Raw genomic sequence first — 19,759 nt, 5'->3', positions numbered from 1 at the left:
AGCTGAGGGAGCTGGGGTTGTTTAGCCTGGAGAAGAGGAAGCTCAGGGGAGATCTTATTGCTCTCTACAACTACCTGAAAGGAGGCTGTAGCCAGGTGGGGGTTGGTCTCTTCTCCCAGGCAAGCAGCACCAGAACAAGAGGACACAGTCTCAAGCTGCACCAGGGGAGGTTTAGGCTCAAGGTGAGGAGAAAGCTCTTCACAGAGAGAGTAATTTGCCATCAGAATGGGCTGCCCAGGGAGGTGGTGGAGTCACCATCCCTGGAGGTGTTCAGAAAAGGATTGGAAGTGGCATTTGAAGCCATGGTTTAGTTAGTCATGAGGTGTTAGGTATTAGGTAGGACTTGATGATCTCTCAGGTCTTTTCCAGCCTTGTTGATTCTATGAAGCCTCAGCTACTACTTGGCATCACCAGAACATGGTGATCTGTTTTTCCAGAAGACAGCAAGTTGTGAACATGTTAATAAAAAGTATATTAAAAAAATATGTCTGTCTTTGTGGTAGCACATGGAGAAAAATGGGGAGAACTGGGGATTAAAATACTTACATGATGGAAAATTACGGTTAGGAGCTGACAGAACTTATCTTTGGTAGGGAAACTGTCCAGGAGGACAGTCTTTGTTCTAAAAGTAGAAAAGAATCAAGGTGTCTCTGATATTTCTTCTTATAGTATCTCATTCATAGGAGTTAGAAAAGATCTGTTGTGACATCATAAAACCCGAGTCATGTACTCTTACTCCAAGATGGTTGTTTTACATTCTGCTAACAACCTGTAAATAGGGAGTGTATTTTACAGATAAACCACACAGTATAAATGGAAGGTTCAAAGAAAATGCATCTATTTCATTCTGTTCACTCATTTAAGGTGCTAACTTGACATTATGTGTTCTTCATCTTCACTGAAGTGTTCTTACATAAAAGCTTTTGGGAGGGGGCCTTTTGAGTTCATTCTTCAAATCTGTGATTTCCATACAGATCTGCTTATAAAAAGCTCCAAAATGTACTTGTCACTAAAATAATACATTGGCTGGGCAGAGTTAATTTATTTCATAAAGTACAGCGTACTTGAAACAATGCTAATACAAATGAGTTCCTTCATTACTGTAAGAGAATTCTGTATTTCTCTACAGTAAAACCAGTATGCTGTAAAAATAAGAACAATGTCTATATCTGAGAAATTAGCTTCTGAGATGCTAGATTATTGGCTTTGATGATCAAGTATTTTGCAAGGTATGGTTGCCTATACATCACTGTCAGTGAGGTGAAATAAACACCTTAATTAAACACTGTATTTTTTGACTACTAATAGCCTGATTTTGTTTCATTGGTTAAAACAGTAGGAAAGCATAATCGTAAGTCCTCCTGAACTTCATGACATATTATCATATAAGCATAGCAATATTAATGCTGACACCTAATAGTATCATTATTAATATCTAAACATCAAGGATTTCTCATTGTGGATTTACCTGCGTGTATGCAAGAAGATTGCCATAGTCAGTGTTTCAGCTTTCTTTGTGGCTTTCACAGTGCCTGTCAGTTTTGGAGCTATCTAAACCATAATTGTTAAAACTGCAGGAGTAAAAGTTCTGGTGAAAACAACTACTGCATTGGTATTCTCTGTAGAAAGAGAAACTAATTTAAATTCATGTTAGATTGAACAAAAAAAATCAGAGAGAAGCAAGTCTCAAAGTTTTCAGAATCTAAAAACTTCTGGAATTTGTCTGGTTTTCCTACATATACCAACAAACATGAGTAACTTATAACAACTGAATATATATAAAATATATAAATATATTTTTAAAAAATATATTTATATGTATGAATTATATATTTATATAATATAAAAATATATACATATATTTATATATGTATTTATAAATATATAAATTAGATAACAATTGAAATAACAATTTTACTTTTATCCAAGTATTTCTACTTGATAATTCAAATATGGAACACAGTTGCAGTAACATTACTTTATTGTTTCTAACTCAGAAAGCAGCTCTTTCACATTTATGACTGAATTAATTTATTTCAGGCAAATGCATGAGCAACATCACATTAAAAATAAGTGGCTTGCTTTCACTAACAAAGAGTTCCTCAGCTTCGTTTGGTCATCCATGCTTGGTATTTGCCTTAGCATAGACATCTTAAAATAGAATATATTTTTTTTTTCAGAGTATGTGTGAGGAAATCCTTAATTCATTCACAACTATATGGTGTGGATTCATTTCTGATATAAGTAATTTCTGGTAGTCCAGCAGATTATGCAGTGAATTGATCCAGTGCAGCCCACTGTCCATGTATAAGTTGGCGATCCAAATGAAACCAGGGATCCAGATGAAACAGGCTCCTGTTGTTTGTGAGACACCCATGTATTTGAAGAAAGCATTGAGCTTTCAATTTTAAAACATCACATATACAGAACTAATAGCAACAATAATAAAACTTGCATTATGAAGGCTACTTATTTGTAGTTAATTATCCTAACAATTTATAATGGATTAACATAATCCTAACAATTCATAACGGACCTATGTACGGTCTTGTCATTTTAGATGCACTTGCATTTCAGATGTGTTGTAATGTGCACCCTTAAAGCTTCTAAAATTGCTTAAATGTGTCTGGAGTCAATAACCAACACTTAGGGGGGAAAAAATGACTGCAGATGTCAGAATAGTATTTTTTCAGGGTGAAAAGTAAACTGCTGTGAGATACTTCATGTTTCACAGAACAGGAAATTACTGTTTTGTGTTTGGATATCTTTTTCACACTATATCACACAGTAAAGTGGACCAAATTCAACTTACATTCTGAAAAAGAAGAAAGGGAAGGAATATTATGTAGATTCAGTCCTTGATTTTTAAGAACGTACATCACGCCTATCCGGATGCATCATGTATGATTTCTGTCTTCAGGAAAAATAATACAAAGATTATGAATACAAAATCCTCATGCAGCATTCATTGGTCCTTGGAATAGAGCACTAAAGAAACTGCATTCTAAGGATAACACAAAAGTACTTAAAACTATCTAAGCCTGTATTCATGCACTCTGTCACAATTCAGGTTCAATTCGGGTTCAACTGCCAGCATCAGAATGCTCAGAAAATGTGTGCTCTCCAGTTCCATGTACTTTGATCTTACTTGGGCTGCCTCAATGGCTTTCAGTTTAGTTTCTACTCAATATGTTTGGGTGGCAGTTGTATTTGTTGCTCCCCTCTTCAGTGGTGAATTACATGTGTATGCAAGTGTCATAGTTTGTAAGGGGTTCCTAGTACTCCTGCAAAATGGGAAGGTTATAGACTATTACACAGACATTTTGAAAAGTGTTTTGGTGGATGCTGAGTCTCACAACCAAAGAACTCTTTCATAAATTTTGAGAGAAGCTGCTCTACAATGTCAATCTTTTTGTTGAGTTTGCCCATTGTTGTAATTTTTCATCAGACTGAGACCTTTCCATTCCCCCCCCAGTATGTTCCTGTACAACTCTTAATCCAGATACAGATTTATGATTTGAATAATTTTTAGATATCATCCTTTTGGATTCCTCCTGTGCTACAAATAATCTCAATGTATATGATAAATTAGATGCTAGCCTTTCTTCTTTCCTTGTGGGTGTTATCTCAGGTTTTTTTTCTCTTGTATTTGACATCCATGTGTTTTAAATTTGAATTATGAAATAATAAAATACAGATAAAATATTTTTTTCCTATCTCTGTATATGAGAATTTGTTAGGATGAGCAGTTGACAGTACAATGTAGTTGTTAATTTCAGGTTAGGAATACTAGAATTCTAACATAAATTTTACATTGTAGCTGCTAAAAACTAATGACTGGTGACTTTCATGGATAATTCTTTTAGTGTTCTGACTGTCAAATCTATGCTGTTTGTCTCTCTTCTGTTTTTATCTTTGTTTTGTTTTTGGTTTTCTGCAGTTGTGTTTTTCAGATCATCCAAAACACTGTACGAATGTATGTATATATAATCTCCACTTCTGACCATCTAGAAAAACGCAATGAATTAGAAGAATTTGAAGTTTTGCATGCAAACCCATGCATTTTTCTGCTTGCCTGCGGCACAGATTGTTTAATTTGGGTGTAGTAGAACCATCAATGATATAATTCTACTCCTGATGACATTCCTTGGGGCCATACTCCCCCACCCTAAAATGCCTTCTATTACTTTTCTTTTACAGACTGGGATGTAAAGGAAAGGGAAATAAGTGATGTTAGTCTGAAGGAGGAATTAAAAATGTTTCAGTTGAAGAGATCCTTATTACATGCACATACTCTGAAAGACTGCAACAGTTCTTGTTCTCAAATGAAATCCAAATTATAAGTGTATTTTTAAAACTTTGTTGCAACTAGTATGATGTGACAAGGAGAAAAATCTAACTGAATTGCTCTGTTAAATTGCTTAGTTAGTTTAAGGTTATTCCTTTGGGAACCTAAGACTTTCTCCTCTTAGTTTTTGATTTTTGAATGTTATTTTATTGAGTGAAGGGAGGCTTTCCTTTTCAAGGACCTCTTTATTCACTTCTTCTTGATAGTCTATCTGTGATGGATGTTTGGCCACAGTACATCTGAATTTCCTTGTTCACAAATGTCTTCATACTCTTTGTTTTTGGCGATTTTCCAGGTGCATCAAAACTTCACACGTTAAGAGCACGTTACTTCTAACAAGCATAGTTTATCCCTTTCCTAGGCTGCAATGATATTGCACCTCTAACAAGGTATTCAATTTGTAATGATTCTCATCTTTGATACTTGTGTTGAGCATGTGAAAACACAAGCAGCCATCTAACCCACGTTTTAATGTTCTGAATGCTTTCATTGCAGCCATTTTCTACTGATACCCCCTGCCGGCACCCACAAATCAGCAAAATCTTGTCTAGAGTGGACCACAAAGATCCCATGAGCAGGCCTTTCTCTCCGTGTATTTTATGACAGGGCATTAGTGACCATTGGGCCGCACACACCGTGGGCAGAGGGAATCGCAAAACCATTGAAAAGCAATGAAGGGCTGTGTGGCCAGGCGGTACCATGTCCGCGCCACATGGCCAAGGCCGTCCGGCAGCAGGCCTTACGCCAGCATGCAGCAGCTCCGGGGAAGGCGTGCGAGGGACCTCAGTCCTCCCACCGGGCGGCCCGGCATTGTATTTCCTTCCCTTCCTGAGCCCCATGGCCACATCCAAGGAGAAGTCGGAAGGTAGCAGGGGACGTCGGTGCGGCCGCCTCGCCCACACTAGATACCGACCCCGACGGCCAGCCTCGCGCCCCACCCCTCCCCGCATCCACACACTCCCCCACCCTGGGCCTCATCGGCCTCCGTCCGTCGGCCCAGGTGAAAGCGTATCCCTCCGCCAGGGCTGCTTCCAGCTCCAGCCTCGCAGCCCCACAGTCCCCGGATGAAAACTGTTATGGCCGCCGACAGCGACTCGCCGGACTATGGAGATAACCAAAGTAAGTCCGCGAGAGGCGGTGGGTGGGGAAGGGGGTTCTCTGAGCCACGCGACAGCAAGCGGCCCTGCGCGGGCTGAAACGGGAAGGAGTAAGCAAGTGGTGCGAACCGCGGAGGGGCAGGAAGCTCTCCGTGGTAAGGCTGAGTCGTTAAATAGTCCGCGCCCCCCGCCCCTTCTGGCCGCGGGAAGCTCGTAGGGCAGCCGGGGCTGGCAGTGGAGCGGCCGGGAAAGCACAAGCAGCGCCAGGCTGTGGCGGGGAGAGGGCGAGAATGTCTCATGCTTGGCGCTCGGACTACTTGTGGCACAGTATTCCTCCGCCGGTCTACGCGGAGCCAGGCGAGGCGTCGCTGGCAGCGCGGCGCCCTTCGGGCCGTGTGAGCGCCCCACGGCGGACGACCCGGCGGAGCGGGGGCGGCACTGCCCACTGAGGCTGCCCGAGGAGCCGAGTGGCTCCCAAGGAGGAGCTTGAGGAGGGGAGGTGTCCTTCTCGCCCCCACCTCAATTTCAGGGAGCGCCTAACACTCTTGCCGCGGGCGGGTGGAGCCTCGGTGCGGCCCTGAGGCGGTGGCAGCCCCGGGAACTCTGCCGCCGGGTAGGCGTCTCAGACCACCTCGTGCTTGTCAATGCTGTTTCCTGCTTCCTCGTCCCTGGGACGGGGGATAGCCCGCACCCTGGCTCTGTTTCTTGGCAAGCCCCGGCAGCGCCCTGTGGCACGGCTGCTCGTGAACAGCGTGGCCGGGATCGCGAGTCGGGAAGCGTCCCCTCCACATCGCAAGTGTGGGCTGAGAAAGTGGCGCTTTGCAGGTACGTTGGTGGCAGTCGTGTATCGCTGTAGCGTTGGGCTACTCTTCCTGAGAGGCGCGTTTGCTGTGTGGCACGGGTGTCTGTGTTTGGTAGTTTGGAGAGTGATTTGGTCATTTATTTTATGCTTTGCTTGTAAAAAGTATCGTTTTGCTGCGTCAGATTATATCTGAATGCCAGAAGCTCTAGCAGTAGGGGTTCTTGATGATCTAGTTCTGTAAGTTCTTGCATGTGTTCAGAACTTCGTAGAGATGAAGGCACCGCTCTGGATCTGCAGACAGCGTGTAGGATGGGACCAGACACAGAAAACACTTTAGCATAGTTTGTTTGTTTTGTTTTCCTTTAAAGTAATAGTTAAATAACTGTAAACTATTTTTACAGAAAATTTGAAACGACTGCCTGCCTGGGAAAGTGTTTTTTTTTTTTTTTTTTTTTTCTTCCTCCCCCCGTGGAAAAACTATAAAAGGTATCAAATAGAGGTGTCTTGTTCCTATCTGGCATTTCTCCCTGAAGTATACAGCTAAAACTTTTTTTCTCTGTGTACTTTTTAAAAACAAAATATTGATAAGCAGGAACATTCTGAGAACAAGAAAGTTGAGGCTTAAAGCCTCAGGAGGGTACTCACGCTTGTTCTGTGTGTGGGCATTTATTTATTTATTTATGACGAGTTAATTGTGATGCATGCTTGTTTTAAATATAGGGAATTATAATTGGGTCTTTGCTATAGAATTTATTACAATTTGTACGTAAGAAAATCTAAGTGTCTTTTGAGTTCAAGTTAAAATTTGATGGCCTAAGGTACCAGTTACTTTTTTCTGCCTTGTTTTTGACCTCTCGTATGTTTATGCTTGCTAGTTATGAATGCCTGAGATGAAGTGACAAAGCGAAGACCTTGTTAGGAGGAATTTGCTAGCAATTTTTTTTATTTCACTCATTAATTCAGGGTTTGTATTGTATTTCATGGTGCTCTTTGGGAGAGAACGTGCTACGTATTTACAGGTTTTTTCCTGTCTTTGTATTAAAAACACACATAATTTAACACTGGAGGATTTGTGCTTTTCAGCTTTTTCTTTCAGTTATGCTTTTATGTATAGCTTCTAAAATACCTTTGCTTTTGTTTCCAGACCCTTTTTTTGGTGTTCCTCCTGACTGTGGCCTTTTCTGAGTCTTAACATATTTACCTCTTCTTTGTGTGTATAAAAATGTTGAAAAGACTGTTGAAGAATTGAAGTCAAGTCTTAATGTGTGAGTCTGACTATTTCTTTGATGATGTACATTTAAATGTCCCTTGGAATTTTTTTCCCCGTTTTGAGTAGCTGGTTGTTTCTAGTAAATATTCTTGTGTGTCTTGCTGCTGGTGCTTGATTATAGTTGCATGCTAGCCAATATTAACAGAATTAAGTTGTAGTATGTGTGGTTAATTAGTTAAAGGAAACCTCAAATCAGGTTTTAATATACCCAAGTGAGACTCTGTCAGGCGTACATGTTTTATTCAGTTGGTGAAGTGTTGCCCAGTTGAGGACCACACTGGCCCCATGTTAAAAGCCTGAGGCTTATTTTCTGCAGCTTACTTTCTACACTCCTGATTTTTATAGTGTTAATTGTGTGCATATTTCAGGTTTCAGTATTTGACAATATAATCTGAATGATAGGCAGCCTATCATCAGGCTGGTGTATTGCATCATACAACCTGTAATCTTTATGTACTGTGTATTTAAAAAAAGTTTGTCAGGCAGACAAGTCCAAGTAATTTTTAGTTATGTAGTCTTTATGTGGGAGTTCAGCTTGCTCCTTTTCCAAGAGGGGATTTACCACTGATGTGAGAAAGCATCATAATATGGTAATTTTTAGGTGAAAATGAGTGTAACATAGATAAGTTGTTCTATTCTGAAGGCTCAAAGTAGAGTAATGTTCCCATGTATTAATATTCTTCTTGAAAGAAGGAAAATAAACCATTGCGTTTTAAAAACCCCACAGTCCTATACACAATCCTGTGCTTCAGTTGAAAAGTCTCCCAAAGGGGGAGTGTTTGTGCGGCTATGGTTTGTGGGTGTTTTTGGCTTTTTTCCATGTCATATGTATAGATGAAATCTTACAGTCCCATAGCTGAAGGATGGGGTTAATTGGATTTATTTGATGTAGGAGCCTGTATAAAATGTCAAAGTCTGTTTTGCTTATTATTTTCAAGCATTGTGCCAAAATACTGTTAACTTTTCCAAAGAAATGCAATGCAGCATATGCATAATTTGCTACAGGATACATTAACACAGCCTTGAAAATTTTTATGCTGCTGTCCTTTTTGTCAGGTACTTACATGTGTAATACCAGATACTTTTGTGTAGGACTATGGGAAAATACTTGCAAGACATTAGTGGGGATGCTTATGATGGCCCAGAGCTCTAGAAGCAGCACTTGCACTTCATCACAGTGAGGGGGAGAATGTGATCATTCCTTCATTTTAAATATGAATAAATAGAATGATCTAATGAGTTCCAAGTCTCTATTGCTTCAGGGTGGGCAGGAGAGTGTAGTGGCAAGAGAGATGTTGATCGGATTTCAACCTATGTTTTACTAACTTCTGCTAGTAAAGAAGGAAATGATGCTGTGATTTCTGCTATGGAAAGAGTTTCAAGTAGAAAGTGCTAATGAAAACGCAATTATTCCTTTCGAATTTCCCTCTCATCTCATTTTCACTGCTATTCTATTTCTGCTTATTTTATGTTGACATGTGCATGTGTTGTTTGAGCATAGACTTGAGCTGTAAATTGTTTGTGTGCTTTTATGGAAGCACTGATGTTAAGTCTGTAGTGAGACAAAGATGCTGACCATACCTACTCCAGCCACTTAATCCACGGAAGGGTACTGTTGTCAGTCATGCGCTGGTTTTGAAAAGATTAACCTATACCCAGGAACATATGGTGAGAAGCTAGAGTACAGTTTTAGCTCTTGACTGCTTCAGACTTGAGTGTTACTAAAGGTGGGCATGCCAAAAAATCAATTGTAGATGAGTGTGGTGGGTTTTTTGGTGTTGAGAAAGGCATCTCCATTAATTTTATTTCTGTATTTTTTTCTTTTGTTTTTAACCATAATGGTTAGCTACTAGTAGAGTATCAGACTTGAGTAACAAAAATAGCAGATCATGATGAATGTCACTTGTTATTAGTACTTCAGCTAAGTTCAGTTAGTGATCCATGTCACAGTGGAGGAACTACTTGTCTGAAAACCAGAGTAAATCATAAACACTAGCTATTTATTTTTTTTTCTAGAGAAGACCCAGCTCTTGGGATTTCTTGTGCTTACAGGCTCTCCTAATAGGAGAAGACCAAAATTTGATGGCATGAAACTTCATGAAACTTTTCAACTTTCATAGATACAATTCTTTAAAGATTATTTTTCAAGATTCATGTAACCTTTGTGAAAAACTCTCCTAACCAACCGACACTTATCTTTCCAAATACAAAGACTGCAATGTAAGGTCTCGTTTTTTGCCTCATCCTTTTTTCTCTCAAATGCTATTATAAAAATAAACAATTTCTAAGATCGGTGCCTATTTATTAATGAATTGTAATGAGTGCTCTAATTGCATTATTTTTAAAAGTAATATTTGCTTTGTTTGTTTTCTGATTTCAGGAAAATAAAATGGGGGAGTTCTAGAACCTTGAGAACAACTCGACTCAGTATTCTTGCCCCAGGAACGAAGACTAATCCCAAGAGTTCGCACCTAAAATCATGCCATCTGAAAATGAACATTTTTTTTGTGATAAAAGGCAAATTAACTTGTTAAAGCACAATGCTGCAAAGAATTTTTCTACAGATACTACTTTGGAAAAAGCACTGGTGAATGATACTTTAAGTATGGTGACTCAACCAGCAATTGCAGATGTCAGTCTCTCTTACAAACTAAAAAATGTGAAAATTGAGTTACCTAAGGTGAACATTCCAAATGAAGTATTAATGAAGCACGAAGTTGATAGATTTAGAAAACTCTTTCAGTGTAAAGAGCAAACTGCAAGGAAGTCCTTAAGTTTAGAGAAAATAAATGGAAGCAATCTCAATTGTTCTGAGGAAATCCACTTGCAAAATAAACCAGAAGTGCAATTTGAAGAAGGGTTGAAAACTGCAGCAAAGATACTGAATTTCACCTGTACGAAGTGCAAGAATAATGTTAGATACAGCCCAAATGACCTGCAGAAACATTTTCAGTTGTTACACTATGGCGAGTTGCCTTCCTATCCTTGTGAGATGTGTAATTTCTCGGCTAATGACTTTCAGTCTTTTAAACAGCATAGACGCACCCATCGTAGCACTTTAGTAAAATGTGAGCTCTGTAATGATGAGCAAATATACACTTTGTTGGATTTGACAAAACACTTCACATCAGAGCATTGTGTAAATGGTCACTTTAAATGTGAGAAATGCGGGTTTTCTACCCAGGATGTGGGTACGTTTGTCCAGCACATTCACAGACATAATGAGTTTCCATCTAAATGTGGAAAATGCCATCACGTAAGCTTTACAAAAGAGGAGTTCCAGGAACATCACCTTGTTCATACCAGTACATTTCCTTTTGTTTGTCAATACTGCAATTACAGAACACCACAGAAGGACTGCCTTTTAAAACACATCATAGCTTTGCATAGAGACCACTTATATGCAAAAGAAAAACTGGAAAAGGAGAAATGTGAAAACGGAGTAGTGAAGACTCCAGCAGGACTGAAACTTGTGTTAAGAAGGTATAAAATGGGAGCATCTAAAAAGGCATTCTGGAGACGGGAAAATATAAGTGATAGTGGTGACAGAACTGGAGAAAATGTGCAAGTACTAAGAAGCGTGAATGAAAATCAAACAAAAGCTGAGGAGCGGAACCAGCGTATGAGTGATAAGAAGACAAATGAAGAAAAAGATCAAACTATGTATGTGGAAAAGCATAATTTTATGAGTGGAGTGCTCTCTGCTACTGCTGCACAATACAGTAAAGCAGATGATGGAACAAGTTACAGTTTGGGATTACTGAGAAATGCTGTTCATGGGCCAACAGTATTGATGGTCAGAAACAATAAAATATCTGTTCCAGCTAATTACAGTGCTAAATTTATGGGATTTAAAATTGTTGATGGAAAACAACATATTGTTATAAAATTATTACCTACAAGTAAGCAAAACACACATTTGATGAGGCAGAAAGCTGATCCTGTTAAAGGTGGTTCTACAACTCCTTTGCCACAGACTGCTGGTCCCTGTGGCTTGTCTTCAGGTGCTATTCCACATGTAACTGATCAGCCAACCGTAAAGAACAATTCTGTTCACCCATTCGTCTCCCCTCTATTTTCTTGTTCTGCTCCTCCTTCAGCAAAAACAATAGTGGAAAAACAAAATAGTTCCTTATTGTGTGGTAGGAGTGTTTCTCAAACTGTAGCATCTTCTAATGTAGCTGTAGGAAAAAGTTTGAATTATTTGCCAGTGAAGTTGAGCTCAACTATACCTGCATGTGATGATGTGACAAAAGCTGGAACTCAGAGTAGCATCTTGTGGGGAAGCTATAGTCCTCCATGTCATCCTCAGGTGTTACCACCCACTATTACAAATACACTTCACTATGATTCTATGAAAATGCCTTTCTTTCCTGAGCAGAAAATACAAAATGGTAGCCTGAATAATAGTAATGGAACTAATAATCTCTATTATTCAACTTCAGTGGATTCTTCCAATGAGGGGTTGCTGTCTTTTCACAACTATTCAAAAATGGACACTTCGTCTAATCCATGTAGCATTTGGATGTCAACTGATGACAGACACAAAGAATTTGTATCTAGTAAAACAGTTTCTTTTCAAAACAGTAGGAGAAATGAGTCTGCATCTTCATATTCAGAGTTGGTGAAGGGCTTAAAACCAGAGAAAATTGTATCAGCCCACTCAAATGTTTATAAAACTTGCGGACATACAGAAACTAAGAGTAACTCTTCGTCTTCTAAAAGCCCATCTAAATATGTTGTTGATGGCAAGTGTTTTGTGGAGGATCAGTATAATGGTCAGCAGTATTTGGATGCAAGCATACACCAAGGCTTTGAGAACATAGCTGAAAAATACCAAGAAAATGCTTCTGATTGTGTTAACTCAGTCTTAATGCCTAAAATCACATCTGTTTTCTCATTGCAGAGTGAACAGGCAGCTAATTATTTATCACCCGAAATAAACCAGTTGCTGCAAGATGTGTTAAAAGTGAAAGCCACTAAGCAAGAATCCCCCAGCAAATCAAGTAACTGTGTGAAATGTCATTGTGACAATCTGCTCTCTTGTCACAAGGAAGGGAATAAAGCCTTTACCCATTTAAAGACCTCAGCAACTCCTTCTGGTTTTCAGAGGCCTCCTTCTAATGTAGACTTTCATTTATGTAAGAGAGAATTGAACACAAGATGTAGCACAAATGAAGGTACACATTGTGGGAGAGAAAGACAGACACCCAGAACATCATTTGATTCACAGGGAATGGATAAATTGTCCAGGCATCTCGGTGGTGGTACGTTGTTAAAACCTCTTACAGATGCAATCGTAGCACAGCAGTTAGTAAAAGATAAAATGCTATCTACAACCCAGCATACCAAGGGCTTCTCACCGGTTCTTCATGAACAGAAGAAAACTCTTTTAGTTCAGTCACCTCCATCAGGAGTTTTTGTTCCTTTGCACCTTGCTAACCAACCTGGACTGCAGGTGGTTTCAGGAAGATCTCTTCCATCAACTAGTTCAGAAGGGCATGTGACTAAACATGTACCTGCATCTTGTGTTTTAAATAAAGGACCTGGAATGATTTTAGCTTTTGGTGGGGCAACTGGAACAGTTGCAGATGTCCCTAGTGATAGTTCTCAGGTTTTAGGGGGAGTTGCATCTGGAGAATATGGTAGAATAACCATACCAGCTTCAAAAGTGGAGGGGAAAAATGACAGTTCTGAAAGTGTAAGAAGGTCCTGTAATAGGAGACTATGTAGTACGGCAAATGTCTCATTGAATAGTGTGCCATTCAAAGGACCTCTTGTATTTACAAACTCATCAGAGTCATCTGCGAAAGGAATTTCTTCTGTGAAGGTGTTACCAGAGCATCAGGATACTGTCTTTGGTTCCTTGGAGTCGGTAAAGCAAGAGGAAATGAAACAGAAGGAATGCGTTTATGCACTTTTGCCCGATGGACAGCAAGCAGTTTTTCTGAAACATGCGACACCAACCAAACCTGTGGTTTGCAAACGCAGTGTTTTTCAGGATAATGCTCAGTATCAAAATTGTCAACCAAAGAAAACTGGAGCCATGCAACAAAAGCTTTTGCTGAAAATTGAGACTTCTATGTCAGATACCCTGGCTGATACCACTCAGTCAGTAAGCAACTCAGTGCCCTCACTGCAGTTGGATAACTTGCAGTCTCTTACTCCTGCACTAGCACAGAAACAAACTGATCTTACTTCTAATGATGCCTTAATCTTACCAGGTAGGTTAATGCCAGCAAATGCCTCTTTGGCGAGCTCCAGTCCAGTGTGTTGTGTTCCTCCCGTGGAACCTGTTTGTTCTATGAAATCTGCAGGGGCACTGTGGCAAAAGGGTTCTATGGAGAGTACACAAGTAATAACTGCTAACAACAGGAATAACTTCGTCAGTCAGAAGTCTACATGGAGCACACGAAACAGAACTGCAAAAGTAAAACCTCATTTAAAACAAACTGGGTCTAAAAGTTCGGAAACTGTGGATGTACAAAGAAACAAGAATTACAAACGGAAAACTAAGGATAACCACCCAGCACCTCCAAGAAAGAAAGTAGTGTTGCACAGAAAGTGTAAGGGAAAGAATCAGCCCAATGTTTTTAGTGAATCAGGTGTCCTTTACAAACCAAGGGCATCGAAAGACACTGTGAGGACTTTGAAATTACTTCCTTTTAATTCTAAACAGCTTGTAAAATGCCCTCGGAGAAATCAACCAGTGGTTGTGCTCAACCATCCTGATGCAGATGTTCCAGAAGTTGTAAATGTGATGAAAACCATTGCTAAATTTAGGGGACATGTTCTTAAGGTTTCATTGTCAAAAAGAACTATCAAAGCGCTTCTTCAGCCACCCCTCTGCAGTCCTTTGAGCGTAACTACTAATGGGCCTTCTCAGAAGAGGCACAGGACAATAAAACCTGTTAGGCCTGTAAAAGAAAGATTTGTCTTAAAATTGACACTGAAAAAGACTAGCAAAAACAATTACCAGATTGTGAAAACTACCTCTGATAATACCTTGAAAGCTAAGTTTAGCTGCTGGTTTTGTGGTAGAATATTTGACAATCAGGATAGTTGGGTAGGACATGGACAGAGGCATCTGATGGAGGCTACTCGAGACTGGGATTCATTAATATAATGATGACCAGTGAAGAAAACAATTGTCATACCTGACAGAGTTTTAAAAGAGAATCAATTGAATTGGGATACACAAATAATTTTGGTGTGAATTTCAGTGTTGTAACTGAAGTTTGAAAATGATGTAAGGTGCTTGGGTTTTAAAAGGAAGAGCAGATTCTCTGTTGCCATCAGGCTTTGAAAGAGATCAAGGAGCTTTGTGGTTTAGGTAACTTGTAACTAACTGCAAATACGATTCCATAAAAATACATATATTTTTTTGTTACTACTATCATGTCCTATATTTTTATTCTATAGAATGAGTCTTCAGGGCTTTTGTTCGATACGTATTTAAAACCTAAACATGTAAATATTTTTATACTTTTCAGTTACTTGGTATAATTCTTGCACAGAAATTATCCCTCCCCTTGCTATTTTTCAGTTCTGTGCATGCACTACTAAATCCAATTTAAGACAATTCAACAGTTGTTATCCTGGGATTTTTATTTTCACTTGTTAGCTCTTGATATTGTTTTTCAGGGATTGAACACTATTGTTAGCAAGTGCCTAAAAGATGTGAAGCAGTTTACATTATGTCAGCTGTATAACCAGGTCCATATAGGGCCATTTCCCCAATAGGTTCATTTAAACAAAGCCATATGTGAATGCTTTAAGCTATATTGCTATGCACATGACACTTCTACTATTTCTGTGCAGTTTGTCTACTTTCTTAGTGAAGTATTTTTCATATAAATAAATCATGTTATGATTGTGTTAATAAGGTGAGCTTGAGAATTGAATCAGTTGAAAATATATATATATTCATAATGTCCGGTGTTTAAGAATGGTGAACATTCCTAACCTGTATGGACTCTGTCACTATTAAATTCGCTATAACTTGTGTTTACAGAATATGCTTGTGAGCATTTGTGGAAAATATTTCTGGTTTTGTTTTATAATATGTCTGCTACAAAACCTATAGGAAGTCCAGGATATGGTAAAGTGCGAAGCACCATTTCAGGCCTGTAACTACATTGTAGTTTTATTCCAGGTGGATTTAGTTTGGCCCCATAATGACTAAATAGTATTTTCTACTATTGCTTATTGAGATGGAACTCTCTTTCAGAGTACCAAGGGTTTGGCAACAGCTGCTTGCTTCCTACTTAACAGTTTTAGGGATAGTGTTGAAGGGAGAGTATGCTTCATATTTCTTCATGTTTATGTGAGGGTATGTAAACAAAAGACCTTATCCATAGTGGATAAGAGAAAGTATGTAAATGATGATCCTTATTATCAACAGTAATTATATTTAGGGTCCTTGTCCTTCAGATACTTAATGAGTTTGGAGGCTTGATCCAGTCTTCACTGGGAGTACCCTTAACCATATGGCACCTTTTCCCCCATGTACTTGCACATCTTAGATGTGCAAGTCAGCATCCCAAAGTAATGATGGAAAAACTGTCAAAATTTAATACTAGACTTGGAGAGGACTGGAGCATTTATATTATTTCTATGTCTTGAGGTTTTAGATTGTGTGCAAGCCCAAGGGTAGTTCTCTGTGACTGTTTCCATAAGATGAAAATAAAGATCAACTTGCTACCAGTGAAACAGCTGGAAGTATTTCACAGATGTCACAGGGAAGTCACCAGTAAAAGTTTGACGTAGGTTTTAAAAGTGTTAAAATTATTTTTTAAAACTATTAAATTCTTTAGTAGCTAGATATATTTTTCTTTCTTGATGTGCCTTTTGGCAGGAAGATGCACACTAGCGTCGTAGCTGGTGAGTTATGTATGGGAGTCAACTGAAGTACCTGAGACAGTTAATGTAACAATTAATGTGTTCTGTATCAAAATTGGATCATTTTACCCTGCCCAATGGACTTGAGCTCTGACATTAATTAACTGTGAAGACGACTAGTGTAGTGGTGAGGAGGTGTATTGGAAAGACAGCATTAGGAAAAAAATTGTGTTAAGGTTTTTTGACTTGAAGGATCTATTGGCTGCCTCAATCTTGCTTTTCTCTAAAAACCCTGAAATTGAACTTTCGATTTCTGGATATTTCCATTGCTGCCTTTGGCAGAAATATCTGTGAAGTTAGTTTCTAAAACCTACTTGTCCAACTTGACTAAGGATGAGCAATTCTTGTTAACTGCTACTTAGCACTGAGGTGGGAATTCTGATGCAGAGTTAGGGGTTTTTCTCTGTACTGATGAATCATGAGTGGATTTTTCCCCCCCACCCCCCCAGCTTGTTTTCCTATGAATTGGGTAACCTTAAACAATATTGTGAAAAAGAACATTGTAAAACTAAGAAATGTTGAAATAAGGCTGCTTTATACAATCTTAATTCATTGCCATGTGTCACGTTATCCATGGACATCCATCTTGTTCAGCTCACAGAATTGTTGCTCCTTCTTGAGCAAGTGACTCAATATTTTGTTTCCCTACCCTTAATTACAGCCTTGTGTTACTTAGCATATGTTGCTCAAGTACTGGTCTGAATGTATAACTCTTTTTTTCCTTACAAGCTCTTCCATAATGCGTTGTTTGAGGTCCTAAGAGTTTGGCAGTTCTGCAGATCAGATTTCAAAGAATTTTGAGTGAAACTTCAGTGGAATTAAGATCACAACTAATGATCATCAGGAGAAAGTTTGGTTTAAGCAGTTTGACATGCATTGCAGTGGATGGTGCAGTAGAAGGTGCAGGGACAATACGCAGTTCTTCAATGAAATGTTCAGCTGCTTAAACAATAGAAGGCCACCTTTTTACTGTAGGCTGACTCCTACAGTAGTTTGCACATTTCTCTGTGCCTATGGTAAATAGGAAAGGTACCTTACAAATATCCTACTAATCACAATCTTTCATTGCACACCTATGGTTTATTCTTGAAGGAACCAAGTGAGATACATCCGTATGGAATATGTCCGCGTGTAAAAATAGTCAATCATATTTTTAATGCTTGTGTTGTAATGGACATGTGCTGTGACAAATCAAAGTTGCACAGGTTATCTGATTTGAAGTGTCTTGAGTTTGAGTACTTGATTTTGCAACTATACCATTTTAGGATGGCTTTTAACATTGCATATATAGCAAGATGAGAAAACCTAGAAAACCTTAACTTGCTTGTAGCATTTCGGGACATACATAAATAAGTGGAAATGCGAGGTCAGCTCTTTGCACAATATTCATGTGCAAACTGGCCTTAAAGAGGCCTATCATCGAACCCATTGTATATTATTTGCATGATGTATTAATCAGTAAGTCATAATTTCTCTTTCTTAGTAATTCCAGTGTTTTAACAAAAAAAAATGTGTTTAGTACTTGTTCCAGGGCTGTTGTCAAGGGATCTGTTTGTTGTTTTTTTTTTTTTTTTTTCACAAGACTTCCTAAGAATATCTGCTTGCTGCTGGTGATTTGGAATGTAATTTCATAACTTGCATGTCTGAACATTTGGATTTTTGAGAATGCAAATTCTTACTTTTTCATGGAACAGCAGTGTCAAGAGTGATGTATTCCTTTCTGTATCAGGTAGGCAGACAGCACTTTCACTTCTGTATACATTAGTAAATATGATACATTGCCCTGAGTTCTCCGACACGCCAAAATATATTTCAAAGCCAGTATTTCAGTTGGTTTAGGTCTTTGAAAAATATCAAAGCTAAAAATATCAAATATGGGGGAGAGGTGTATTGTTATGTCTGTCAGAGGTCTGACATAATTGTTACCCGGTAGAAACACCTAACAGTGGCAGCTGCTGGCACCGCAACAGATGTAAGATAAAGTGTCAGTATAGGATTGCACCAAGTTTCCTAGATTCTGCATTGACTGCTGAAGCAATAGTGTCAGAATTTTTAACATAGCATGCCCCATACTCAGAAGACTGCTGCTCCTTGCCCTCATCTCCAAGTGCTAATTGTCTTAAAAAAGATATACACTCAAATTTAACTTTTTTTATGCCTTTTTTCCCCTCCAGTTGTACAGTGATGGTAATACTACACATTCAAATCAGAAAGCAGTGTCTGAGAAGCCTAGACTCTTATGAGGAGCAACATGTAAAGCTTAAAGGAAACAGACAGTTTTGTTAAGAACAAAGTTTAAATATGAGTGAATAAGGAACTCTATATCAAAAAATGTAAACAGTGAGAGGTTGCTGAATATTTTCCAATGTGAGTATTGCTTGAAATAGTATTCTTCTATAGTGATGTTTCATGTAGCAAAATAATGGATACATATGGGAGTAAATGAAACTTGCCAATACTAGTAATTTTTGTTATATTTGAGGCCTTGGCTTGGCAATCTTACTGTTCTAAACATTGTACTAGTCCTAAATGTAGGATTAGTAGAAAATTAATACCAACTGAACAATCTATTAAAGATTGTGTTTGTGTAGTACTGTGAACAGTCTGCCATAGGTAAGCTTGTGTAAGGTCTGTATACATTGTCTTGCCAGTGTCTTGTTTGCTTCACATCTCAGGTGTTGCCTGCATTGCAGATGGAAGAAATGGAGATTCAGTAGGGTAGGCAGCCATATGTTGAACATCTCTATCATAGGACTAAGTGTTTTTTTTCTAGAAGATAGGTTCATTACTTGAAGTAGAAGCAATTGATCAAAACCACAAGGAAGTAATTGCAGAATACTGCAACATAGTTCTGAGTGACTTGCTGAAACTTTGCAAGTGCAGTGGAGAAGACTGCATAATCTGGAACAAAAACCCAAAGCATGTGTATATAGCGAATCAGTTTAAGATGGATGAGTTTTCAGGTCCAGTGAAATCAAACACCTCTTGAACTAGTTAACAACCATTCCTAAAAGTTTTTCATTGCAATTTATTGTTGATTGTAAATACTCATTGCAATGTATATATTAACCAATGTAATGTTCACCACTTTAACCTTTGTGGAAGTTACTTAAGGGTAGGAAGACTTTATAGAGGGACGTGGACAGGCTGGATTGATGACCTGAGGCCAATTGTATTTGGTTCAGCAAGGCCAAGTGCTGGGTCCTGCACTTGAATGACAACAGCCCCATGTGAATGCTCCAGGCTTGGGGAAGAGTGTCTGAAAAGACACCTAGCAGAGAAAGACCTGGGGGTGTTGATCAGCAGCTGGCTGGCTGAATATAAGCCAGCAGTGTCCTCAG

At 38.9% G+C, this 19,759-nt stretch overlaps 1 protein-coding gene across 5 annotated transcripts; it reads left to right on the top strand.

Moving 5' to 3' along the window:
• The first annotated feature begins 5,366 nt into the window (after positions 1-5,366).
• On the top strand, positions 5,367-15,524 carry ZNF518A (zinc finger protein 518A). 5 transcript variants are annotated; one of them, XM_054163519.1, is made up of 3 exons: positions 5,377-5,467; positions 7,392-7,512; positions 9,898-15,524. In XM_054163519.1, exon 3 carries the CDS (start codon positions 9,997-9,999, stop codon positions 14,641-14,643), a length of 4,647 nt encoding a protein of 1,548 aa, XP_054019494.1. In that variant the 5' UTR covers positions 5,377-5,467; positions 7,392-7,512; positions 9,898-9,996; the 3' UTR covers positions 14,644-15,524. The 5 variants fall into 5 exon arrangements, with proteins under 5 accessions (XP_054019496.1, XP_054019494.1, XP_054019493.1 ...); XM_054163518.1 differs by lacking the exon at positions 5,377-5,467 and adding an exon at positions 5,695-6,270; XM_054163520.1 differs by lacking the exon at positions 5,377-5,467 and adding an exon at positions 6,704-6,733.
• The last annotated feature ends 4,235 nt before the right edge of the window (positions 15,525-19,759 follow it).

This window comes from Dryobates pubescens, chromosome 8 (assembly GCF_014839835.1).
Source record: "Dryobates pubescens isolate bDryPub1 chromosome 8, bDryPub1.pri, whole genome shotgun sequence".
NCBI lineage: Eukaryota > Metazoa > Chordata > Aves > Piciformes > Picidae > Dryobates > Dryobates pubescens.
This window is presented reverse-complemented; position numbering and strand designations above follow the sequence as displayed.